This window comes from Mchenga conophoros, linkage group LG23 (genome assembly GCF_057382185.1).
Source record: "Mchenga conophoros isolate Kocher_MC1m ecotype Shallow Benthic linkage group LG23, M_conophoros_male_GT1.1, whole genome shotgun sequence".
Classification (NCBI taxonomy): domain Eukaryota; kingdom Metazoa; phylum Chordata; class Actinopteri; order Cichliformes; family Cichlidae; genus Mchenga; species Mchenga conophoros.
This window is the reverse complement of record NC_140547.1, coordinates 21,754,298-21,781,114: the sequence shown is the minus strand read 5'-3', so window position 1 is coordinate 21,781,114 and position 26,817 is coordinate 21,754,298. Positions and strand designations below refer to the sequence as shown.

General features: G+C 42.0%; 1 protein-coding gene across 1 annotated transcript in view; it reads right to left on the bottom strand.

Annotated features, from left to right (window-relative positions):
• LOC146547174 (transcription activator GLI2.L-like) overlaps nucleotides 1-26,817 on the bottom strand; it is a 94,867-nt gene that overhangs the window by 37,842 nt on the left and 30,208 nt on the right. Inside the window, exon 3 of the mRNA XM_085265288.1 lies at nucleotides 3,393-3,498. Within this exon, the coding sequence (XP_085121414.1) occupies nucleotides 3,393-3,498 (106 nt within the window). The remainder of the gene's footprint in view (nucleotides 1-3,392; nucleotides 3,499-26,817) is intronic.

Here is a 26,817-nt window from a genome sequence, read left to right as displayed (position 1 = left end):
ATGTTCCTGTAATTAGGTGAATTTGGCACAGGCAGGGGGGAGCGACAGCTAGATCAAGGTCTTGATGAATTAGGGGTCCACTGTCAAGATCAAATCACATTAATCAAGGTGGCCGAGTCCGCGGACAGCCATCCCCTCCCTACCCCCTCCCTCCCTTCTCCCAGCCGGCGTGATGAATAGCCCTGCTTCCGCCAGGCGCGAAGTATGCATCACCATCAAATCTGTGAATTTAAATGTAAGAGTACTATTTGGAGGATTCTATTGACTTTTTTTGTCCCGCCGCCAGTTTTTCTTCGGTGATAAAGTAACTCTGAAGTCTCCTCGTTGTTCAAAGTGTGCCACGAATGCGGCAGCCCCCTGCCTGATTTTATATAGCTCACTTTCTTAAAAGTTTACAATTAAGACGTGCAGTTTCTGTTTGTTGTTTTTGTTAAAATACTTTAAGTTTTATTATTTCACTACAGGTTTTCTAACACTAGCAGGCCTTCACTCCTGCTAACGATGTATTTTTTTGGGAGAAGACATTTGTCCTTATTCTAATTTGGGACACAGCAGGAATACTCCACTTCAGTCTTCAAGAGGCAGCACAAACCAGTCAAGTAATCATTAATCAAACTCTGTTTCTTTAGCATGTTTCATGCAGATCAGTGAAATTTAAAATGATTCAAAATCCAATAATTAAAACTAAATACAATAAAGAAAACACACACCTATAAAACAGAAAACACATTACAGCTACTTCTGAAACAAGTATAAACCTCTAATGTGTCAGGATTGGTTTCCCATTTTGGCTTTTTTACTAGCTCTTTGGGGGCAGGGGTAGGAAAACCATCTTTAGTGTTTCAAGATTGTCCCATTGACTGTGTATAATGTCTCTGCTCTAGTTTAAAGTCAATAAAACAAATACCCTCCTCCTGGTTTCTCTCTTGTTTTAATTGGGATTGCCAGTGTAGCTGCTCCTTACATACAAATTCATTCGAAGAGACCAACATGAAATTATAGTGATGGATTAAATCAAACATAAATCTTCCAATAATTATGAAATTTAATGCAATAATGGGGAAAAAACCTGCAGAACCACCTGAATGTCACTAATCTCAGATATTGCCATCTATCACCAGACCCTTAATTAACCTTAATGCCGTTTACATATTATCTTGACAGTTAATGTTATGAAGTAGCCATCACCAGACTCATATACTTCATCTAAAGGGTAGTGGGCGGGTCCCGAGTTAAACTTCAAATCCTGCAATTAAAGTAATTACCAATAAGAGTGAATCATCATAGTGTTGCTTACAGATGATCTTATGATCAGTGGGGTTTTCTCTCTACCTTACTATACTAGATACTAGAGTACCTGGAAATGACTGTTGTTGTGAATTGATGTTAAATAAATAAAAGTGAATTTAATTTTAACAAATAAAAATACACTTATCTGGGTCAAGATACAGGGATAGCAGTCTAAGCAGAGAAGCCCAGACCTCCCTCTCCCATCCCCAAGCCAAAATCCCTCACCTAGAAGCATCCTAATCAGATATCACTTCAACAGACCTCAACCACCCCAAGAGACCAAGGCATCTACGGACAGACAATCAATGGAACATGTTAGCCACATGGTCCAACCCTCTAGTGGACCCATCATCCTTTTAGAGGAAAATCTAATAAAAATCAGAAACAGAAACAACGCTAAAACCTAGATCAGTGAAGTATGTATCTACATATAAAATATGTTGAGTCAAAGGCGGTTTGGACATGGATGATGGTCGACTTCACCACTTGAAAGAGTTCTGTTCCCCATTGGGGTTAACCTGACATCTCAATGACTTTTCCCAAATAGCTGGGAGGTTTAAGATTCTGATAGAATTCGTGGCTCCAGTTCCTGTGGGATAATGGCTTTATTGTAAAGTTTCTTTAGAAGTCTTTTTGGAGTTTTAAATTGTGTTAAATGGACCTCATCAGCAGATTGAGTTTGCAAAGCTGTTGTGAAGTTCATTCCTGACCTTGCAAATGACTCCAGCTGCTGATGAAACTCATGTATTTTGATCAAAAGCTCTCCATAAAAGTTGAAAACGTAAGGAGTGACTTTCCTAACCGCTGTTTTGAGAACCAACTTTAAACCAGACACATTTTCAGAGTCTTTCAAACTGTGAAATGAAGTGAAACCAAAGTCTCATTCAGTCTGCTGCACGGTTATAGGTTTTGGAGAATTCAGAGGAAAAATTCTGGTTTGACTTTTAAATAAAAGCAAGAACAAAACCGACACTGTGTTTTCTCAACAAAGTGAATTTCCCTAGAGAAAATAAATGGGATTTCATCTGCGACTGAACCTCACTGCAACCCAGAAGTCGGACTCACCACCAGCACTGAAGCCTGTTTTGTGACCTCTATACTCCAGGAGTTTAATTACGGTGCTAGCTCGGGGGCAACACGGCCTGCACCACACAGATTAGCTCCACAACAAGCCATTAATGAATATAAAGAGGTGCTGGGCGGAGGTGGGGTGTATTATGTCATCAGTGATGGATCCGGCCCTGCCGATCGCTGCTAATGGAGCGAGCTGCAGATTGACACCATCCAACTTAAATTTTATTTAACTTTTCACTTAGTCAGAAACAGAAAGGGAAATAAATATAGCTAGTAGTAGCCATAAATGTAACTCCACTCAGACACTGTGGGCATGTTTATTCTTATTTTTCACTGGTAGACCTGATCTGATATAACTTATTTCTTAAAAGGAAAACATCAATCTTTAAAGAGCTTTGCATTTACATAAGAAGTCCGTAAATCTTGTATCAAACTGAGGACAAAAACTTCCAGTGTAGTAAAACTTTAATACTTTCAACACCACTGAAAACAGGGAACCTCAGTTAAAGCTGGAAATCTTCGTCCTGCTGGTAAAATGCCTTGCTTAGTGGCACCTCAGCTATTAAAGGAGAATATTTTCCTCTCTTCTCAGTGAGATTTTTACCAGTTTGGATCCGAGCAGCTGAACTTCAGACTTCTCAAGCATCAGAGTGTTTCATCCCCAGACGGCTGGAGCCAGAAGAGCAAAGCTTGCCCACATAATCAAACTGTATCGGAAACAAGGGCTGTAGAGGGGAAATTTAGGAACTAGCATTGATTATTCACTTTGGAAGTCAGCATGTTGTCATCTGCTTTTGATACTGAACTTGGCAAACGTTCAGCTCTCATCAGCTAGCGTGCTATCACAGCAAATCCTCCAGAGTTAAAAAAAAAAAGAGAGAAAAAAACAACCTCTGTACTGTTCTGGAGTAACTGAATATGAAATAACTATTTGCATCAAGAAGATCTGATGACTTGAAGCCAGTTTAGTGAAGAAGCCTCTTTGGAGATAATTACCCAGAAAGAAGAAGAAGAAGGCGGTCACTTACCTGTGCATGGCGTGGAGTGCGTGAGGCTCGTAGTGGTATCGCCCCTCGTGATGGCGCATGTCAATCGGGATCGGCGTGTGGAAGGTTGGGAAGATGTGGTGGGGGGCTGCAACAACAGAGAGGCAAAGAAGAAGAAGAAGAAGAGAGTTAGCCGAGGAAGGCAGAGAGGGAGAGAGGAGACTTCAAAAAAAGAAGAGAGAAATTTCAAAGGCAAAAGGGCTACAATAAAGCAACATGAATTTCAGAGCAAGCTGAGCACTTTCGTGTAAAATATTGGCACTATCACACAAGAGAAGTGGAATAAATAAATAATCAAAGTTGTCCTAAGAAATCCTACATCTTGAACATAAAAGATATCCAACTGGGCTTTTGACAAAGACCTGCAGCTAGACGGTCTTTGAACTAGACGGGATGATGGACTGTGTGGAGGGAAGCTGCAGCCCCGACTCAAACTGGGACTGACAGCGCCGGGAAAATGCTTTCTTCTACTCACGCTCTTTCCATCCAAACAGCCTGAGTCTCCTCTGGAGCTCCAAACAGGCTCATAAAACACAGCTAAAGCCCTTAACTGACTCAACACAGAGTCCACACACTCCCCCTGTGTCGGGTGTAAACACAAGTGCATGTGTCTGACTGATTATTGGTTGTTTTTCCGGACATAATTACTGGAGGAGGAAATTGTGTGACTGTGCTTTCTGTTTCTGGGATTGAAGAGCCGGATGCATGGTTCCTGATCTGTGTTTGTCGGCTCAGTGTTGGGATAAATTACTGAGGTGTAATTCCAAAAACTTAAAACAACAAAGACCAGAGTATCTGGACTTTTTTTTCATCCGAGGCATGAGTCAAGCTCCAAAAACGCTGGAGCCTACATTTCCCATAAGGCAATTAAAGCTTTGGGGCCCTTGATTCTATAGTACATGATGGATGAATACCTGCTATCATCCAGGGAAAGGAAACAACATTCAGCTGTCCATATGGGAAGACACCTGAGTGAACATGCTAAATTGTTCATCAACACAAAGTGATGAAACATCCTCATCTCAGCCACAAATCCAACCCACACATCTCACTTCAAACTGCAATACAATAAATGTTGTACTCCTGCAGTTTCCCTGATCATGTTTCATGGTCCAGTACGAGAAACCAACCTGAATGACAGTAGTTGCCATTAAGACAAAACCTGTTTCTCAAGCTCTTGCAACATCTCCCTTTGTATAATCTAAGGACCTCTGTATCATTCCACTGGTTTATCATTAAAATGACAATAGACTGGTGTCTTCAACCTGGCCATGCTGCATGCTTGAGGTTCAAAAAATTGAGAAGTGAATGCTGAAACAACACCAAAGCTAAATGATTCAGGAGAGATTTGAAACTGTTAGTAAGCAAGACAGCCTGAGCTGACAAAGTGATTTTGTAGCAAGCTTTGGCTGTGAAAGAACAAAGAAAGGCATTAGCTAAAATCTCTAAAGCTATCCACAATTGTAGCTAAGCTACAAACAATGACTAGCTAACAGAAAATCTAATTTTGATGTCACAGAAAGTCACAAAATGTTGACTTTGCCCACAAAAGATAAGTTACAAACCAGCTGCTGATTGGTGTTTTGTTGCATTCTAGCAGAGCCATGCTAATGGTTCCACATTTCCAGCCTTTATGCAACGCTAAGCTAATAACTGTAGCAACAGATGTCGTTTTGTTTTAATACAAGCAGAATTTCCAAACGCATCTAACTTTTTCCTGTAAACTCAGATTCCTCTTACATTAGATAAAAACTGTTTGTGTCAGATAAGCATGAAGACAAAGCCCAGGTTGTGTTTAATAAAGGTGCATTCCTGCTTCTCATTTACCCAGCCGTTTGTTTTTACAAGCTCTGAGCATCCTTTTAATGGCCCTTTTTATTTGTCATTAAGGCGCTGTTTTCCTTTCATGGGTTCTTCTCGGATCTGGGAAGTTTACCCAAAACATCAGAACTAATTAGCTGTTGCGATAACACGAAACCACAGAAGATGTCGTGTCTTTATTTTACCACCACATAAACAGAGCCTTTTGGGGGGTGGCTCGCTCAGCTTTATGGAGTTATGTTTCTTGTTAACATTTTTCTCAGGTTTTTAATCTGGAAAAGCTCCACGAGGGCATTGCCTGACTCTCTCTCTACATGGTTCTCTCATCGTCTCCTCGCTCGTCCTCGCTGCAGTTTTCACGTCCTGCTAATTGCATCCTGGTGTGTCTCGACTCCGGGCTGCCTGATCAGAGACGAAGAAGACAGAGAGCGAGGAGGAGGAGGTGAGCCAGCTGATCTCTGGATTGCATTAAAATTCTTCCTGTGTGACACACACACGCGCGCGCGCGGGCGCTCTTGCGGGAATCTCTCAGGGTGACCTGGGATTTGGGAGCGGCGGGGTCAGGGCCACGGATCATTATCTGCTCTCCACCGAGCGGCGGGAAGGGATAACGTGGCCTCCTGGGGCCTCTAGGGGCCTCAGACCTGAGTGAGTCAGCATTCCAGGTCCATTCCTCTCACTCTGCCCCTGACAGCGTGACGGACAGCCCCGGTCCCTGAACGCCTGCAGAAATAGCCCACTTTACTTCATTTTGGGCCAGCCGCGGGGGGCCCGCGGGGGGCCCGCAGGGACGGGGGGCTGGATTCCTTCAGGCGACCAGCTCAGCCTTGTCACACCATCGTTTGGGCCGTGTTTGCTTTGGAGGAAGACGCGATTCAGAGGCTCTGCTGAGGAGGGAGCCGGTTTCCTGTCGCCGACAGTTGGAACGAGTGACTGCTTTCACTTTTTCAGTGTGGAAATGTCTCTGAATGAAGTGCTTGGGTCATCGCTGTCACTCATCAGAGCACGAGGGGGAATTAAGAAAGACGCTAAAGGGGTTGTTTTGGTGCTTTCGCAACTGACCCGTTTGTTAAATAAACTCAGTTCAGTTTATTTAGGCGAGTGTGAACTCTGGTTATATGGTGAGAAGGACTGTGATATGGCTTCATGCAACTGAAACTCTGAATCAAAGGAGCAACATTAAACTTTGGAATATGGTTTTCTGGCAAATAACTTTTATTTATTCCCTTAATCGAGTCCCAGGGTTCTTGAAGAGCAGCTTTTAGTTCAGCAGTGTCTCATTACGATGAAACAGCGCAGAAAAAAACAAGAAAGTGTTTCTCTTTCATTCTACTCTGTTGTAGTCATCACGGAAGACTAAACCCTGCTTCCTGACGTTGACAAACACATCTGGTATTAATAAATGCAAATGCCACAAAAATGACAGCATGTACCAGTATAAACCGTCAGCTGAGCTGAGACATTATAAACACAGAGAGTTTAATCAAATGCTGGCTTCAAAACTCAGTGGAGAGCTGGTTTAGTCTCTGATACGACAAAAAACAGCAAAATAAAGTCCACCACAACTATAAAAAACCTGAGGTGATGCCTCTTTGTTCAATCAAGAGACCAAAAAGCAAAGAGACACAAATGGCAGTGAAGAGAAATGAATCGAAAGCAGCAATTTTCTGATTTGAACTCTGTAACCAGAGTTTTTTTTAATTATTTTTTTGTGAATCACACTCACATACAGTGTTTATATTAAGTGTTGCACTAGAAATCTCTCAAGTTCAAGGATGATAAAACATAAAGTGATTTAGTTGCATTCAATTCGTATGTAAGCAAAATTAAAAATAATAAGTTACCACAAATCTTTTTTTAATTTAGTAGAAATTGAAATGTTTGTCAGTGGGTAAACAATTAGTGTTGCTCACTCAGAAAAAGCAACTTATTCTTAGTCCTGTGTGCTTGCAATGAATAAGTTGTCCTAACGTGGTTATCGTAAATAAGCTTTACTTTGTTTTTTTTATTAGAATTGACAGTGCATTAGAGGCTGTGGTTACTCTTCTACTGATATTGGATTTAAACGTGATGAACTCACCCAGTGTGTGCGGGGCAAGGTCATATAAGCTCTTATAAACAGAACAAGCAAACTTGAATATTTTAACATTTTTAAAACTTAAAAATGGTATCATATTTCTGGAGTAGGAGACAGTAATGGACGGAAAAATGTTTTCCAATTAAATGAGGAATCAAATCGATAATTGATATCAATAATGGAACCGTATTTTATCTTTATCTTATCAATTCCCATCCTTAATTACTCAAACCAAGACTTCTTCCTAAATCAAACTAGTAGTTTTCCATGCCGAAAGTCATTTATATTGCCTAAACCTATACTGAACACAAATTTAATAAAGACATCTTAGTTTCTAAGCCCAACCAGGAGCTACAATCCAACACATACCACTGCTGTCCCACCAACCCCCTAACACAGACTTTGGAGGTCTAGGACCCGTATCTGTGGTGCACATGGAGGCGTAGACACTAAATGGGCATTTTGAAGTGAAAAGAAATGAAACAGCATTATGTGAAACTCCAACATGGCGAGGCACTGACTGTTCCTACCTTTTATTAACAAAGAGAGAGTGTGACCAAACAAGACCGAGGTCTTTATGATATACACAAGAGAAGATGAAGAAACGTCAGGAACAAAGTTCTGCTTCAGTGTGGCATGAAAGAGACAAACAGGTTTTACTTACAGTGTTAAAGATGTTTCTGTGGGATTTAAGAGCAGTTTGATAATGTGGTCAGTAACACCTGTGTTTACCTAATATTTCATGTGATGATGAAGATGAAGCAGACCTCAACAAACAAGCCAAATCTAATGAACCACAGGTGGGAGAGTCCTACTTTTCCTCCTCTTCTGAAAAAGTTCTGATGGTTATTAGTTTTTTATTGATTGGTTTCAAGTTGGATTTCAAAAAAAAAAAAAAAGTCTTTAAATGGGTGAAACTGATCTGTGGTTAGCAGTGAAGACGCTTGTATCTGTTCCTGTGAGTTCCAGTCATGACTGACTCGTGTTAAGGGCGAAGCCGCCCCTTCCTCTTCCTCGCTGTTTGTCGTGGAAAAAGCCCCGCGGTCGCGTGTTTTTATTGGAGTGCTTCACATTAATTAAAGGCTCCAAACGTGACATTCAAAAGTCAGACGGCAGCAGCTGTGAAGAGGACGAGCAGCGAAGTGCTGCAGAGAGGTTACACCAGTAAATAGACCGATCCCCGGCAGCACGTGGTGGAGCGGAGAGGAAACTGTCAGTGTCTTTGTTCATGCTTTATTGATACCTTTATTGATTTCTACTGATCTCTATTTAAAGGACCTCTGGAGCTCTTCAAAAACACTGAAATCCTTCCACAAATGTTATCTGTATTTATGTTTTTAAGTCTTATGTCTGTTTTGAATTTCTGTTTCTATTTTCTGTTACCATTTGCAGCCACCACAGCCACGAATCAACTTCTTTAATCATCCTTCTGCCTAAATTTACTTCCATCTGCTGTTTTTATTTATGTCACTGTTTAACTCGCTCTATATCTTGACTCTACAGCTATTTTCAGCCATCTCTATATCCAAATATATCTCCATGTTTATTTATTTCATTTTCTTCTTTTTCATTTGGTCTTCTTTTATGTCCTTGTATCTCTACAATTCCTCTGTATCAGTTTTTCAATCACAGGTTATCTCTTTTCTTGTCATTTTTATCTCCGTTCACAACATTATAAACTCTTCTTTTTTTGATCCTTTGTTTTTATTTGTCTACCTCCTGTCAACATAACTCAGACTTCCATTCCTGTGGTAATCATCTTCTCCTATCTCTGTTATATTATCTAATGATGTCTCATTAGATCGTTGTTATTTAGGGACACCCCTCTTCCTGTATTTATCTCTATTTAGTCTTTAATTAACATCATTTTATCCTTCCATTATCTCTGTTCATATTGCCAGTTTGATGATATATTAATTTTATATTCTTTATGTCCCTTCTAATCTCTTTTAGCTCCATTTCTGTCTCTATTTCTAATCTGTTCTCTCTGTGAAACTCGTCTCATCTCTCTTCTTTCTTCTTCTATCCATCCGGCTGAAGTTTAATTTTCCTGGCTATGTTTTCTGTTATGTCTCTGTTCATTTGTTTATCTCCTTCCTGTTATGCATCTCCACAGCTACGTCGCCACCTCTCCCTAACCCCATCTCTACTTTTCTATTTCTATCCCACACAAAAAAGAGATAAATAACTATCCCAATCCTCGGATGTACAGTATATTAATCAGAGGATTTGATTTGACTTTTCAAAAGTCAGTTCTAAAAATGGAGGCGTGAATCACTCCACCCATCTCTGTGATATCAGTCTCTCTGACAAATTTGTCTGTTTCATCTGTATTATTTGTCTTTTTATGTCCACTTCTGTTATTAACTCCACAGCTTTCTCCCTCTCTCATGATGATCTCTGTTCTTTATTGTTTTACATGTTCCCATCAGTCCTGCTCTGTCATGTCTTTCCTCTTTACTTAATCACATTAATTCCTATAACTGCATCTTTTGTTTCTTTGACTTTTACACACACACACACACACACTTTTCTGTGGTAACCATCTTCTCCTACACACACACACACATATATATATATATATATATATATATATATATATATATATATATATATGCACATTAGTGTTTATTTCTATTACATCCATCCTGCTGACAGTGCCATTTATCTCTATTCTGACTTGTAACATTTGAATCCATTTTTATTTCTTGACCTAATTTCTCTTTTAATTCTTTCTTTTCTGTCACTTGTTATCTACCTCGATGGCTCTGCATAGCTCTCAATACCACCGGCTGTGCCTTTATATGTCCCAGCCTTCCTATCTGTAAATGCCTTAAACTCTTACTTGTTTCTATAGTCAGCTCCTCACATAAATCCTAACATCTGCCTAAACATTTATTTTGAAACATTTATATATCTTCCTCTGTTATCATTTTTTCTCTCTCTATTCCTATTTTAATCTTTATTTGTCTCTGTGTGTCCTGCATTTTCCTCCCTTATGCTGTAACCTCAGATAATGTTTTCATTGCTATGCTGTCTTTTCCTATCTCCGGTACCCACATTTCTCCCTGCATTTGTCTCTATTTGTTGATTGTATTTTTATTTCTCTCACTGTGTTTTCATTCTTTCAATGATTCTTTCTATTACAATCTGTATTATCTGTTCATGTGTCAGTCTGTCACGTTGTTGCCTTTTCTTGTCACCTTAGTCATTACTGTATTTAATTTTCTTGTCTTTATGTTACCTGTAAACTTGTTTATTTTTGTTTATGTCTCTATTTCTGTATTTCTCCTATCTGCCTCTATAGCTCTCCCTTCCTCTCTGCTCTCTTTCTCTATTTCTGTCTCTCTCTATAAGTCCTACACCTCTATAGCCATCTCTGTGTCGACACCTTTCCTTCCCCGTCTCTATCTGTACTGTTATTTCTTTATATAAATGTATTTCTGTCACAATTCAGAGAGAAATTTCTCCAATTTTTCTGTGGACTTCTGCTTTGCCTTTCTCATCTTCATTCTTTTTCTTTTCTATTTCTCTCCCTCCTCGTCTCCCTGCTTTCTGTGACCGCCCTCTCCGACTGTCCCAGACATCCCTGGCTGTAATTTGGCTCGCTCCGGTATAATTACCCTCTGACTGACTGCACGAGTACAGCAGCTCGGTGTGCATGCGAGAGAGCACTAAAGGGCCCCATTGATTGAAAGAGCAGCTCGAGTTAATGCCCCATTCATAACAGTCGGAGGGTGAATTGTAAGAGGGGGTCAGCGAGGGGGGGCAGGAGGAGGACAGGGGAGGATGGGGGTGAGACAAAGAGCAGCTAAATCTGGGTCACCAAAACAGCACGGTCAGGGGACGAGGTCTTTTTAATTCTACACCACTGTAAGCAACCGTGGAAGACAAATAAAAGCCCCAATGCAGTTTAAGACTGGAAAAAGTAAAGAGAGAGAGGAGATTAAACAAAAGAGGAAGAATGAAAGAAAGTAGGAAGAATGGGAAGGAAAGTGCAGGAGATAAGAAAAAAATATAAAGACGCAAAATGATCAAAGTTGAAAAAAGATGGTTGTAAGAAAGTTGGCTGCATAGAGTAAACTGAGCATCACACTCATAAATATCCTTTGAAAACAGCAGGTTTTGTTTACAGCAGCACAAAAAAGGGAAAATTAATCTTTACTTAGAACCAGGTAAAACTTTGCCAAGTGTTTGAAGACATGCAAAACTAAACTGGCTGAGATTTAATAAATGTGCTTGAAAGGTTTTATGCACTCCGAGCTGAGTCAAAGCTAAATTGACTTAAATCAAGAGGTAATGACTTGTTTCTAGAAGAGTTTCTAGCATAGATTTCTCCTCTTCCACCTTGGAAACATTGGACTTGGAGGAAGTAATTCAGCCGGTCGCTCTGTCAGCTTTTCAGCCATCCACACTGAGGTTTCCTCTGCGGGCCTGGGCCTGGGAGTCCAGGCCGGGGATTGACCATGCAGGCTTATTCCATCACCGAGACAGCCCCATTGTTCTGCCGCCACAGGAAGAACAAAAGGCGAGTGCTCGTGAGAGTTCAAGAGGCGCGTTTACCTGATTCACCGGGCCCCGATCCCCCCTGGGCGTACGCAGCGTAAGGCAATGCTGCCGCGCCCCCGCTCGGGCTCTAGCCATCTATTAGTCTTTGCTTGGTAACATTTGTTTTAGCGGCTGGTGAAGCGCCGCAGAGGGCTGGCTACAGTTTTTCATAGTCAGCCTCCGTTCAGCACACACACAGCAAAACGGGGCTTTCTGCTGTTAGAGTGAAGCACGAGCTAAATTTAGTCGCAAAACTGCGAGGAGGGCTGGTGATGACCGTGCAGAGAGAATATGTGCATATAACCAGTTTCAGTTAACACCACAATTTACTTCAAGGTCCTCTGAGCAGCAATTTCAGAGCCTCTGCAGGAGAGTTTGCTCAGTTGTACAGTTGCAGATGTTCATATTTGCATTTTTGTCAAAGTCTTAATTTTCTGAATCTGATCCTTTTTTGGCTTAAACATGCTCTTTCTGCAGCCAATAGTAAAGTCAGGACATGTATTTCGTAGAAGTTTAAAACATGTGGCCTGTTTTGAAATGTCATCAAATATGTCATGACCAGGGTATTTCTGTTTCTTTTTGTTTTGTGTGGAAACTGTTTTTTTTCCTCACTTCCTCTGGAGAGGAAGGGTCTGCCTCAGGGTGGAGTCTGGAAGTTGGATGCTTTCCCTCACACCTGCACTGCATCTCTTCATGGAAGATAATATTTACATTGGTATGCTGTAATGTCTGTAATGACATGGAATATTTAAGGGTGGCATGTGTGTCAGGTCATCGCCAAATTATCTTAACCTCTTCTGTGGTATTGAGGTTCACCTACTAGTGGTCATTTCTAGCCTGCCAGCTGAACTCAACAACACTTCTCCCAAACTGTAACCACCTGCCCATTCTCCACCGAACTCCCCAGTATCCTGGACTGTAGTATGGACTCGTCCCTCCCAGTTCTGGAACCCCCGTGGCTAAGACCAAACTTTCTGACCCCCCGATTTGCGATCCGTTCACTACCTCTCACTTACACTCTCTCTCTCACCCTGCAGATCGCACAGCCCCACCCCTCTGAGTCATCCCCCACCCAGGTGATCCCTGCCTTTGCTTAAATGAAGAAATATTTTGTTGTAGAACAGTCCACCAAGTCTGACGTCTCATCGTCATGACACAAAGGTCCATTAAGTGCAGCCTTAAGTAGTGCGTGACCATCACCAGTGCTGTAGGAATGATTCACTCAGCATTCTGTCTAAAGTATTCTGACTTCACAAGAGTTTCTGGCTGGCCAAAATTGTATTGAATTCATACTGCTTTGACTGGCAGCATGTCTAATTGAAATTGGTGGGAATTAACATCAACTGACTCATTTCGGCAACGATCACATAACACATCTCCACTTTAAATGGGCTTTACATAAAGATGTAGGATGAATATGATATAGCTATATAGGAGGATATAGCTTTTTGTAAATCCTTGACTTTGCTTTTTGGCCATCACCACCTTGCTTTTTTAGAACCCTTAGTTGCTGTATTTGGACAACAGCATGGACCAGTAACTTTACCAGGCCATTTGCAACAGTTCAAACAGTTCATTAACACCAGTTAGCTAAGGGAGAGTCAGCTTAGCCCTTACTTATGCATAAATTTAGGTTTAATAAAGTTTAGATACATGAGTCTATCCAAAGGGCCAGATTAAAGACTGGATTAAGCATAAACCATCCCTACATGTTGATGATGTGATTCTATTTGTTACCAAGTTCTATAAACCATTAAAAAATAGGCCAGACATCCAGTTTAGTGAGTTAACTTAGCTGAAGTTGGTACCTGCTTGTGTCGCCATTCACCTGTCAAAGAAGCCACGGCCCTAATATTTTAAACTTTAGGTCAGAAAACAATTAAACAGATAAAGATTAGAAATAGTTCACCCCCCTACACAGTTGTATGTAGACATGCTAATGCAATGTTTACAGACATAAAATAGCCTGTAAGCATGCTTATTTCTGCCATAAAGGGACATTTTAATATTGGAAGTCTATGGGAACAGGAAATCAAAACACCTGTTAATCCAGTCAGTGACTTTTTGAAGCTCCACTGAGACAAAAAATCACTAGAAACGCCACAAAAATTACAATTACCTCAAATGCTAAATAAAATCCAACTCTGAGGTTTCTGCCTCCATCCCAGCTCAATGGAAACAACACATGTTTAGAGAAATAGTGAAACTGGAGTTACTGTCTACCAGACACATAGTCCTCATGAACAAAGCTGATGGTTGTGGTAGTTGGGGGTGGTTTGGGACTTTCCATCACCGTCACCTCCATTGTGTTGGAATGACTATAGACATGACAGACTTAGGCAAAAATCTCAAAACCTGGACAAATGAACCCAAACTGCAGCCATAAAAATGCCATTCAGTGTAAACATCACTTTGCAACTTTACAGAAGCTTGACGATAAGCAAGTCCTGCTCTACAGGAGCAGAAATGTATTAGTATTTTTGCAAGGTACAAGCAGTTTACCACAGAGGGAATGAGTCAGGCCTTCAAACATGTCTGTCTGTTTCCAATGTATTTCAACACCATCTCTGATGCCCTCTCACTTTATGTTTCACTGGGGAAATTTCTCAAACTGGAATAAAAAATTGATGCTGCATTGATCCAATCAATCTGTGAATCTTCAACAACAGTAAGATAAGATAAGATAAGATAGAACTTTATTAATCCCTCGGGTGGGTTCCTCTGGGAAATTTGACTTCCAAAAAAAGCACAGCAACGACCGAAGTTACAGTTACAGAATTGTTATATATATATATATATATATATATATATATATATACACACACACACACACACACACACACATATATAAATACAGAGACAAATATAAATAAAATATACAAAGGGGATAAATAGAATAAATAGGAATAAAAAATAAAAATACAAGTGAATTGCACATTTCAAGTATTGAGTCTATTGCACTGTTCACTATTTACAAAAAGTATTGCACAAGGTATTGTACAGTGAGGTGCAGAGGCACTACAGCTTAGTTGTTCCCTCCTTTGTCCTCCTGTTTCCCCTCCCTCTCCCCTCCAGAGAGGAGTTAAACAGTTTGATGGCGTGTGGGACAAAGGAGTTTTTAAGTCTGTTAGTTCTTGTCTTGGGGAGAAGCAACCTGTCACTGAACAGACTCTTCTGATTGTTTATGGCCGTGTGCAGAGGATGCCCAGCATTGTTCATAATGTCCAGCAGTTTCTTTAATGTCCTTTTCTCTGCCACTGTCACCAGAGTGTCCAGCTTCATGCCGACCACAGAGCTAGTAAAGGACTTCACATAGAAGAAGGAGTTGGTTTTGACCTCAAAGTTAGCTTTTCGCTGCTGCCATGAAAACAAAATGCTGTTCTGACTGAACCGGACCAGAAAACAAACGTTTTGATTTTTGCAGCGATTATCTTCTTGTAGCAGTCCTGAAGAACTCTCAACATGGGGGTCTCGCAGGTCATTCACTGCTTCTGACCATAAATCAGTCATGATTAGCCAATTAATGTAAAATAATGACATTGAGGGATGGTTTGGGGTTGGTTTCCTCATATTTTCACTGATGCCCACATACTTTTGTCTGTTAAATAATTTGTTTTTTCTCTTTGATAACTAAATTTAACTCAAAAAATAGAGTTTTAAGAAGTTTTTGGCATATCCTGTGGTCACCCTGCTGCGTATCAGTGTATTCAACCTCAGGCAGACCACCACCAGTCCCTCCATGCAGGACTGTGTGGAGCATGGAGGCCACGAGGGACAGAGTTACTTATCAGCCTCGGACAGCTGGGCTCAGGCCATGTGCTAATAACCTCCATGCATCAACGGGCTGAAGGTGAGGGCGCGGCGGCAGGCATTAACCAAATGAAGCAGGCGGCGGGGGCTGACGGGGCCGTCCTACAAGCAGCACGTTGTTAGCATGCTGTTTGTGTAATTTAGGTACTTAAAAGACGGCGAGGGTTCAAAGACTGATTGCACCGTCGAGTAATCAGCCACCTCCACTGCGCGCCTGATTTATCACCCCCTCGCTTAATAGCACTGCTTAACACACAGGTTTGTCCAGATTAAGTAATTACCTGAAAGCAAAAGTTTATTATGTGGTGCAACGGGCTGGTGATAAAGGCCTGCTGTCGAGAGGAGCCACAGAGAGGCCTCGGAGCTGCTGAATGAGAGCGATAATTAAAATACAATGAATTAAATTGTCGCTTCTGGGGCTGTCACCATGCTCCCCAGCTAACATCCATATTACCCCGCCGGCACCCTCGCTAGGGGGGCGCCTGGGATTATGCCTCACCCCGGACTGGTGGAGCAGCTGAGAGGGAAATGACTCCAATGGGCCATCTATAAATTAAACAAAGACCTAGTTCCTCTCCGAAAATGAGTGTGGAGGGTGAGAGGGGAACAAACCTGAGCTATGAATAACACCTGAGCGCACATTAGCTCTGTAAGGTTGTTGTGCTGGCGTCTTAATGAGGCGGAGGCCTCTGCAGGTACAGATGTTGGTGAACAATGAGAGGGAGGCAGCACGGGGGAATCTTTTGAGTGATGCGCCTGTGATGATGAATGTCTCGCAGGTGGAAGCAGAAGACGTCTTCTCTGTCTTCACACCGCTCTCCAAGGAGGCCCCGGACCTCCGGCTCGATCTACCAGAATAGATGGAGCCTCCGTCCTGTGGTGTCAGCACCCGTCCACCTCCCGTGTTGATAAACGCTCTGCCGCACGTCTGACACAATCTGCTGAAGCAGTGTTGTCTCTATTTTTTGACCCAGCCACTCCCCCGGCTCCACTCTCTGAACCGATTTTATTTGTTTGACATTGTGCTGCTGCGTGTGATGGAGAGCAGGCCCCTGGCTGACTTCATCAGGCCTATAAAGATGAGCCAGGAGCTGCTTGTCTCCAATGAACGCCCTCCAGCAGGCGCAGACAGGGCAGAAGAAGATTTGGGTTACATTTCTGACTACAACTGGAAATCAGAAGAAATCAGAAGTCTGATCTAATACAAGAAAATGCCTTAGCATAGACACCAGGGCTCATGGTCACATCGTAGTCTGTATATGAAAGATGGACGGAGTAACTGTGACATCACCCATTCGTTTGCAGACATCCATTTTGAAGCCTGGACTTCTGGTCTTTAACATGTTGGTTGTTGGGACCAGAAATGACCATGTTTGGACAAGAAGGTCACCTAGAAACAGCTGCAAGAAGCAAAGCAACAACTGCTACGATCACAGACTGTATATAAAAAACTGTGATGCCACACATCAGTTTTTGGACTCATTTTGGAGTCATAATATTAGAATTTTTGCCATATCAGGTCAGTTCAGCCAGAAGTGCCCATGTTTGGACAAGTGGGTGCAGTGCTAAGTTAGCAGCTAATGCTAGCTAGCTTAATTAGCAGAGTAAATCCATCACCTGGCATAGATATTTTTCAAAATTTAGTTTTGATGAATCTTTTTTCAAAAAACAAACTATTTTAGCTCCAATCTCTGTAAGGTTGCTTAATTTAGGCTCACTAAAAAGTCAAATTTTTCTGATTGGCCAACTTCAAAAGGGCTGGGTAGCTAGTACTAGACTTGCTAATTGTGTTCCAGGGGTCCAGTTTAGTAACTTGGAAGTGAAGCAGGCAAGTAGGAGCTTCTAATTATACAAATTTTAAGCCTGAATATTTCTACTTATGAACATTTTACCATGGAAGTCTGTGGTGGAGTGACTCACCTTTGGAGCCTCTAGTGTTGGTTAGAGGAACCACAGTTTTTTCCTTTTGAGCCTGGAGGTCCCCGTCTTGTTTAATCACCACAAATTTTATCCAGCGTGAGTGGTTATATGTGTTCAGCTCTGTATTAAACAGAGAACCTCTAATGTAAACTTTTATGTATAAACTGATGCTACAGAAAAAGAATGACCCAGTCAGATTGTTCCACTCACCACCATTGTGTGACCTCTGTTTTCTTACTCTTGACACTCCTCACACAAACTCTCTTTAGACACTTCAAACTCTCCTTTGGTCCTTCCTTTCTGTGTTAAACAGAAGCTTGTGGGAGAAAGGAGTCAAGAAAAGGAGACAAAGCTGCAGGGAGCTGACTTTCTAATCCTGATTAACACTTTCCCACTGCTTCAGGAGCCACACACACTCAGTGCAAACGCTGCAGGTCAGGAAGTTTGGATTCACACAAACTCCAACAACTTTGCCTCTGATCAGTGTCTTGAACACACAGAGGGGGAATTACAATGCAGAGCAGAAAATTACAGGACCCAGACGTCCACAGCTCGATGACACGTTAGAACCCCCCCCCCCCCCATAAACCACTCCCTGACTTGAGTTTAGTTTAGAAGGCCTGCTTGGCTTGTAATCGAGCAAAACGAAGCAAAGCGTTTCACAAACTTTGCCATGAAGCTTTAAACAGAGGAAAAATTACACCCTATGAGACCCGAGCATGCAGGAGGACCCGCCTGCATTCACTGTCTCCTTCTCTTTGCTCTGACTTTACAGCACAAATCAGCCTGGGTTTATGGCTCAAAGGGAGGTGGGCTGATGTTAACATTTTGGGTCATTTTTCATCAGGTTATATTGCTTGCTAAAGCTCAGCCATCTACATGTAGTGTCTCAAGCATGCTTCCCCAAATCAAACTGCCTGTTGCTACAGCTGAAAACATTCCCAAAATGTTCATCATTTAACATATCCCACATCTCATACATCTTAAAAACCCACAGGCCTTTAAAGCTTTGAAGATTTCTACCAATAACCCAAACCAGCTCAAAGACTGTGGTGAAATTTTTGAGGAGAACGGCTTCCAGGAAATTTCAAAGCAGGTGATTCCACTGAACTGAAAATTCATTCATAACTCAGGGTTAATCCCAGTGTTACTTAAGTCCTGCTTCAGAGCGGATCCCTCTGACCTTTTTACCTTAATAGTGGATCTAAAATGATCTTTTACGATGGGAATTCAAAGAAACCGTTGCGTGAAGAAGCCCCAGGTCACAGTTTTTTAAATCTGCAGAAATTTGATGTGTATCAGTCAGAACTTTGACCTGATTGGATAATCTGATATGCTTTGACCTACAGACCTGACACAATGAAGAAGAAAAAGAAGAAGAAGAAGAAGAAGAAGAAGAAGAAGAAGAAGAAGTAGAAAAAGAAGAAGAGAAGCTACCAGAAGCAGCTTTATTGTGTCTGCAGTTAGGTTGCATGCCAGCGCAAATCCCCGCTGTCATGAAGCTATTTGTCCGTGAGTAAAGACAGCTGCTGGATCACAGAAGGATGAGAGGGAAGGTTGGATTTTATGGGGAATGAAGAGAAGTTGATTAAACATTTGTTCTGGATAGATTTTAGGAAGAATAAAAGTCACGAATCTCCAGCTGAGAAAGGCCAAACTGCTTTTCCTCTAACCTGCCCTGCATCTCTGCATCACCTAGCGGAGCTCACAGTCAGAAATCAGAGTTCATGATAGTCAAAAACGGCCAAATCTCATCTTTGTGCTCTTTATTTTTTTGGTTATTCATCACAGTTATCGTCTTGTCATTAGCAACTAAAACTCTGAGCAGGTGCAGTAATTTAGTTTTCCTACTGGCTAAATTACATGAATTTATGAGCATGTGAGTCTGCAGGAGGAGGTCGGGGTGGATGGTGGGTGCACAAACCTAACAAATTCATGCTAAAGATCAGAGTTCAGCTCTTAAAGTTGATGTGCAACAAGCAGATAAAATCACTGGTAAAACTCATCATGTTTGCTGACAGATGTAAGTAAACCAGGCCAATACTGATGCAGTAACAAATAGTCCTGTAGTAACTGGTCAGTTCCAAGTTGGCTCGCTTTTTGAATAACCCGGCAAAACAACTGGAGTAACAAACCAAACCACTACTGATTTTAGAGGACGATGATAGGTACACAGCTATCAGTCAACAAAGCCAATATTTATCCATTACCGATACTTGGCCATTATATCAGTAGATCAAAATCTAAAATTAAATGAACAATACGTATATTTTTTTATTTAATTTATGATTCTTGTTTTTATTTACTTTCCCTTCTGCCTCAGTTTTTATGTATATATTCTTATATTTATTCAGTATTTCTTAAGAGTAAGAAAGATTTAGTTACATATCTTTATTATTTTTTAATACACGATTCATTTATTTTTATTTACTTAATTGCTTTATTTGTTGTTTTTTTATTGCCCAGTTTTCATTTTCCTAAACTTTATTTCTGTTTAACACCTTCAGAATGCCACTGTGGAGGATGTCATTTAAAGTTAGTCATGAAGCAAATTAAAGCATTTCAAATGTCACATTTTGAATTAATTGATGCCATGGGTGATGTTTAATGTATATCTTTGATGTGTTTAAGGAAATTACACTATTTTCATTAAGTGTTTTATTTTACTTTTTGACAGCTGTATTCTTTCATAATTGGTCATTTTTTAAAAGCTGTCAAATTGTAGTAATTTCACTTTCCACAGCTGGAAATGCTCCTTCAGCCATGTCTATTGACTAAACACCCAGCTAGATTAGTACCTAGGATGGGAATCAAACCTGTGACCTTCCTCTATCAGAACAATGATCCCACCGTTCTTTAATAACTGACTCTACTGGATGCACTCAAACAGCTGCAGTAACAATACACCGAGCTCCTCAGCAGAGTGTAGTATTGATCTGCATCAGGCCTCTCCCCCTCCATCTCATCCCCAGTGGGCGACCTCTGACCTGCACAATTCAGTCTGCTGAATGGAAGCTGCGTGCTCCACAAAGCCCAGCGAGCAGCGCAGTGTGTAAAGATAAAGTGCCTAGCTTAGAGGAGGAGAAGAAGAAGAGGCCGCCTCACACAATGAGAGCACAATTAAACGCTGACTCGCACCTCATCTCGACCTGCCTCAGCGAATCGTAACGGGACAAAAGCACGGGAATTGGAGGGATCAAGTGCACCATTTCAGACCAAAAAAATAGCTCCTCTTTAAAGCATATGCAGACAACAAAATTTTTTTTAAATCGTCGCAGTGATTCATCTTAAAAGTCCTGACTAATGACTCATGTTTGGACTTATTAAGAAAGAGCTCTAATCTGCATATTTCCTGACCTTATTTCAGGCCCAGTTTGGCCTGGTTTGGTGGCTAATTAGCTTGAGAAAACACCACCAATGGTGAGAAGACAAAGCACATCAGGACAACAATTAGTCCAAAAAAAAGCTTCCTGAATAAATTAGAGCCAGAAAAAACAGATACAGGAAAGGGTTACAAACTTCACCTTTTATATCAATTTTGATGAGATTAACCTCAAAACACTGTCATTAGTGTCAGCTAGGGTCTAGTATTACACTTGGTGGATGTGAAGAGGTTTAAGTTTTCTGTAAAAGTGGAGGGCGGTGAAGTTGAGCTTTAACATTCAATTTCTGTGTGATCACAACAGGAGAGAAGAGGAGTTAAGTCAAGCAGGTCAATCTGCTCCCACCTCCAGCTCCGGGAGTCTAGGGAAGCAAAAGGGAGCTAAAATAAAAGACCTGTTAACAGGTAGAGTACCATAGTTTATGAGCAGCATCTGAGCCTGTAGATGACAAACAAATTCATGCTAAAGATCAGAGTTTAGCTGCTAGAATATTGTTCATGATGTCTGCTGATATTTGACCGATATCAGTAAAGTGGGCCGATATTTAGCCGATATCAATACAGTGTCCTTCCAACAAATCCTCCAGATGTTAATCACTTACAAGTTGATTCACTTTTTGAGTAATCCTGCCAAACAAACAGAGAACCCAACAACACCCTGCTGAATTGTTTAATTTTCTCAATAAAAGAGGAGGATGGTGGGTGTACAGATATAAGTCAACTAGGCCAATATTTAACCAATACCCATATTGTTTTTTATATATATATATATAAATCAGTCCATCTCTAGCAAGAAAAACACATCCAAAATCAACAACAAAATAAAAAAAACCCCAAATGACCAAATTTTGAAATAAATAAATTATTAGACCAAAAATTCATTCATTTGATTAGTCGTCATTAAGTGTGTGCTAGTATTTAGCATCACATGTGGCGGATGTGAAGATGTTGAACCTGTAGACATGGAGAACGGTGAAGCTGAGTTTTAACATTTAATTTCTGTGTGATCACTACAGGAGAGAAGAGGAGTTAAATCTAAACAGTTTGTCATTCAGGAGTTAATCTGCTCCCACCTCCGGCTCCTGGAGCGCAGGGAAACAGCAGGGTGGGTGTAATGGCATGTTTCTTACTGACGGGGAAACTGGATCATGGATCCTCCTGAAAGCACCGCCAGCTCGGGAGGAAACACGAGCCTAAGTGACCACGAGGGCTGACACGAAACCACTGCATGCAGCCTCCCGCCCACGTTCACAAAGAGGCCTCCCCACTCTCCCCAATCCCCTCAGGCGAGCTCTCGTTTCCTAATCACGGGCTTCCCCTCCGTCTCTCAGATTGCTCTGTAAGTCCCTGAGCTTTGCTCTGCCAGGAGGATCAATCAGGACGATCTATGAGTGATGACGGGCTCACAGAGCTAATAAAGGTTGTCTTAGCAGGCGTGATTTTGGTAAATTTTCTTCGTCTGTTAATGCTTTTTAAACACAGGTGGTTAACATATACAGGGAGTGCAGAATTATTAGGCAAATTAGTATTTTGTCCACATCATCCTCTTCATGCATGTTGTCTTACTCCAAGCTGTATATGCTCGAAAGCCTACTACCAAATTAGCATATTAGGTGATGTGCATCTCTGTAATGAGAAGGGGTGTGGTCTAATGACATCAACACCCTATATCAGGTGTGCATAATTATTAGGCAACGTCCTTTGGGTCAAAAGAAGGACTTGACAGGCTGAGAAAAGTCAAAAATAGTGAGATATCTTGCAGAGGGATGCAGCAGTCTCAAAATTGCAAAGCTTCTGAAGCGTGATCATCGACCAATCAAGCGTTTCATTCAAAATAGTCAACAGGGTCGCAAGAAGCGTGTGGAAAAACCAAGGCGCAAAATAACTGCCCATGAACTGAGAAAAGTCAAGCGTGCAGCTGCCAAGATGCCACTTGCCACCAGTTTGGCCATATTTCAGAGCTGCAACATCACTGGAGTGCCCAAAAGCACAAGGTGTGCAATACTCAGAGACATGGCCAAGGTAAGAAAGGCTGAAAGACGACCACCACTGAACAAGACACACAAGCTGAAACGTCAAGACTGGGCCAAGAAACATCTCAAGACTGGTTTTTCTAAGGTTTTATGGACTGATGAAATGAGAGTGAGTCTTGATGGGCCAGATGGATGGGCCCGTGGCTGGATTGGTAAAGGGCAGAGAGCTCCAGTCCGACTCAGACGCCAGCAAGGTGGAGGTGGAGTACTGGTTTGGGCTGGTATCATCAAAGATGAGCTTGTGGGGCCTTTTCGGGTTGAGGATGGAGTCAAGCTCAACTCCCAGTGTCACGGACCCAGCTCTGGAGGACTCGGGGTCCGTGAGCAGTTTTGACTGTTGATATTGTTGTTATTATTATTTTGGTGATGTGTGTGTTTTTCTGCACTGTGTTAGTCTGTGTCCCACTCATATGTATAGGCAGGGTATGGGTGTGTATGTCTGCGGGTGTGGCTGGAGGATGGAGCTCAGCCACCTGCAGGCCTGAGGGGTGTGGCCCTGCGGAAGGACTGGCCACACCTGAAGTTCATGCCACACCTGTTGGTGATCAGGGCTCGTCGGGGGAGCTACTTAGGAGAGAGTTGGAGCTCCCACCGGCGCGGGATCATTAAGCTAAGACTCCAAGTCAGTGTGTAGCATTAGGAAGTGCTGATCGTGTGTGTGCGCGCGGGTTCAGTGTTAACGGCTGCTTCTGTATCGTCCTGCAGGTGAAACGAGGGACCAGAAGGGCAGCACGCACAGGGTGTGCAATAACACAACAGCGGGGAGCACGAGCACGAGCACAGACGTCGGAGGGAAGCACGCACACGGGGTTCGAGGGAGCAACGGGGAGTTATTGTGTTTACAGCTTTCCACTGTAAATAAAGAGCACTGTTTGCATCGCAGAGTCTGCGTTTTGGGTCCTCCTTTCCCCACATCCCCACGGTCTGCCAGCGAGACCGTGACACCCAGTCCTACTGCCAGTTCCTGGAAGACACCTTCTTCAAGCAGTGGCACAGGAAGAAGTCTGCATCCTTCAAGAAAAACATGATTTTCATGCAGGACAATGCTCCATCACACGCGTCCAAGTACTCCACAGCGTGGCTGGTAAGAAAGGGTATAAAAGAAGAAAAACTAATGACATGGCCACCTTGTTCACCTGATCTGAACCCCATTGAGAACCTGTGGTCCATCATCAAATGTGAGATTTACAAGGAGGGAAAACAGTACACCTCTCTGAACAGTGTCTGGGAGGCTGTGGTTGCTGCTGCACACAATCTTGATGGTGAACAGATCAAAACACTGACAGAATCCATGGATGGCAGGCTTTTGAGTGTCCTTGCAAAGAAAGGTGGCTATATTGGTCGCTGATTTGTTTTTGTTTTGTTTTTGAATGTCAGAAATGTATATTTGTGAATGTGGAGATGTTATATTGGTTTCACTGGTAAAAATAAATATGCCTAATAATTATGCACAGTACTAGTCACCTGCACACACAGATATCCCCCTAAAATAGCTAAAACTAAAAACAAACTAAAAACTACTTCCAAAAACATTCAGCTTTGATATTAATGAGTTTTTTGGGTTCATTGAGAACATGGTTGTTGTTCAATAATAAAATTATTCCTCAAAAATACAACTTGCCTAATAATTCTGCACTCCCTGTACGAGTAACCCTTTCACCTTCACTGCTCCACTGCTTCACTTCAGTAAGTAGGTTAAAGCTTCACAAAAGAAGGAAAGAAAAGGGCATTACTGAGAAATAATCTGATTTACAGAAAAAACAGAGGCTAAGAACAATATCTTGACGGCCACAAGGTTAAAGTCAAGGCTTTAAAGCAGGACATGGCTACTGCAGTACTAACGGTTGCATTTTACCACAAAATACAGTGTTTTCCTAAATGTAACAAAGCAGTATTTAGTAACTAAACCAAACCAGTGAGTAGAAAGCCAGTTACATCATGTGTGACCCCTCCTTTAGGTCTCTAAAACTCTCGGTGGCCAATATTGCTACGGCTGACGAACCAACCGCATCTTCAGGATGAGAATGGATCCAAAAATCTAGTAAGTGTTATATTTAATCAGCATCTGAACCTTGATTCTAATAGCTTGACGGGGTCGAGTCCTCTAGAAGTCTATCAGGAAACATCCAAACTTCTCACTCAATTTATGACCACAGAAAAGTGTTTGCTGATGAATTTTATGATCCCAGTTGCATTTAGATCATAAAACCAGGTGATTTTGTGGGTTTGGAAATCTTGTAAGAGAATCATGTGTCTCTCAGTTTCTCTGGTCTGAAAAGATCTTGAAGACTTTTACATCCTACCTCTACAACCCCCACCAGTGTCCTCTGCATATTTCCGTTGGCGGGGGCCTTTGCAGCCCTACAACTTCTACAACTTCATGTTCTGGCAGCCTGTGCCTGTTCACTGAGACCATCCTGTCAGTCCACGTCTTTTTGAACACGATCCTTTAAAGAGTCATTTCAGAGTGTTAGAACTGATGTCCGACTCCAACAAAAAGGCCTCTTAATGAGGCTCTAATCACTTTCATGGGCTTTCAGCGTGTAAACCACTTACTTCAGTGCGTTTACGAGGGAAAATATTCCTCAGCGTTGAGCGGAGAGCCGCGTCATTTGTGGCGTGTTTTTTAACGGTCGCCATGGGTCGCCGGCTTTGCAGCCGAGCGCTAGTGCTAAGAGGGGAAAGTTTGTGAAACGCGAGCCGACTCGCTGTCTCTCAGACCGGAGCTTTAAAAATCCATGAACGTGACAAGCTTGTGCTTCATAAAGATTTATAATCGGCGGGCAAACACCAGACCGTGTGTTTATCCTCATGTGCGAGCTTTGATTTTCTGTGCAGCCCTGCTAATTAGCTGTTATTGCTAATCTCCAGCTGCTTTCTGCAATACTTACAAGGCAATTAGCGTGCCTCTTCTCATTTCACTGTAACTGTGTAAAGAGCGCCAGAGCTCAGTCGGCGGCTGCCTCACAGGACAGAGGTTGTGGCTGTAGGCCCGTCACTACACTCTGTCAACCTGACGTGTCAGGCCTTCACTAACATGGAAAACATGCTTAGCTTTAGCCTGGAATAACGTGGAATAATTTGATTTTTGTTGATAGATAACGAGGGTAGCAGTCCACATTGGTGAGCAGGTAAAGGTTTCAGGCCGCTGCTGTCTCCATGAGACCTGACCTGAGACGAGCTGATGTGAGGACATGTGGAGGGTGTTTTAAGGTTTACTTTATGCGGTTGGTGTTTGTTTTGGATGGAAAGAGGTCCGGGGATTTCCATCAGCTGGCAGGGAGGGGAAGAAGGGGAGGAAAATGTTCTGCATCTGCAACGTCTCCAATCCCCTCTGCTTTCCTACAGTCACTGTCCCGGTATTTGCATGGTTCTTTACACCACTCTAACCAAAGCACATTTAATTTTTATGGGTTTTAGTTTAGAATCAGACTCTCTGCTAAAGATTTAAAGCACCAGCAGCAGCTAACAGTTGCTACATGAGTTCATTGGACCTGTGGGAGCAGGCTGATTTAAAGCTAGGTCAGATCAGCAGCACATGAGCAGTCTGACCCTGAGCGTTGCCCCGTCGTCTCCTCTCAGGCCTCGACAGAAACGAGGGGCGACATCCGGCTGTGAAACCTTCAACTATAGTTAATGACTGTATTACAATATAAGCAATTGTAACTAGTATAACAGCTTGTTTGGTCACAGCTGAAGTGATTTTAGGAGGTAAAAATAAACCAAAGCATGAACAACATGGTGAGAACACATGCCCTTCACCTTCAGGACGTTGTAGGTTCAGACTTGTGTCAGAAATGAGGCTGAACAGTGTTC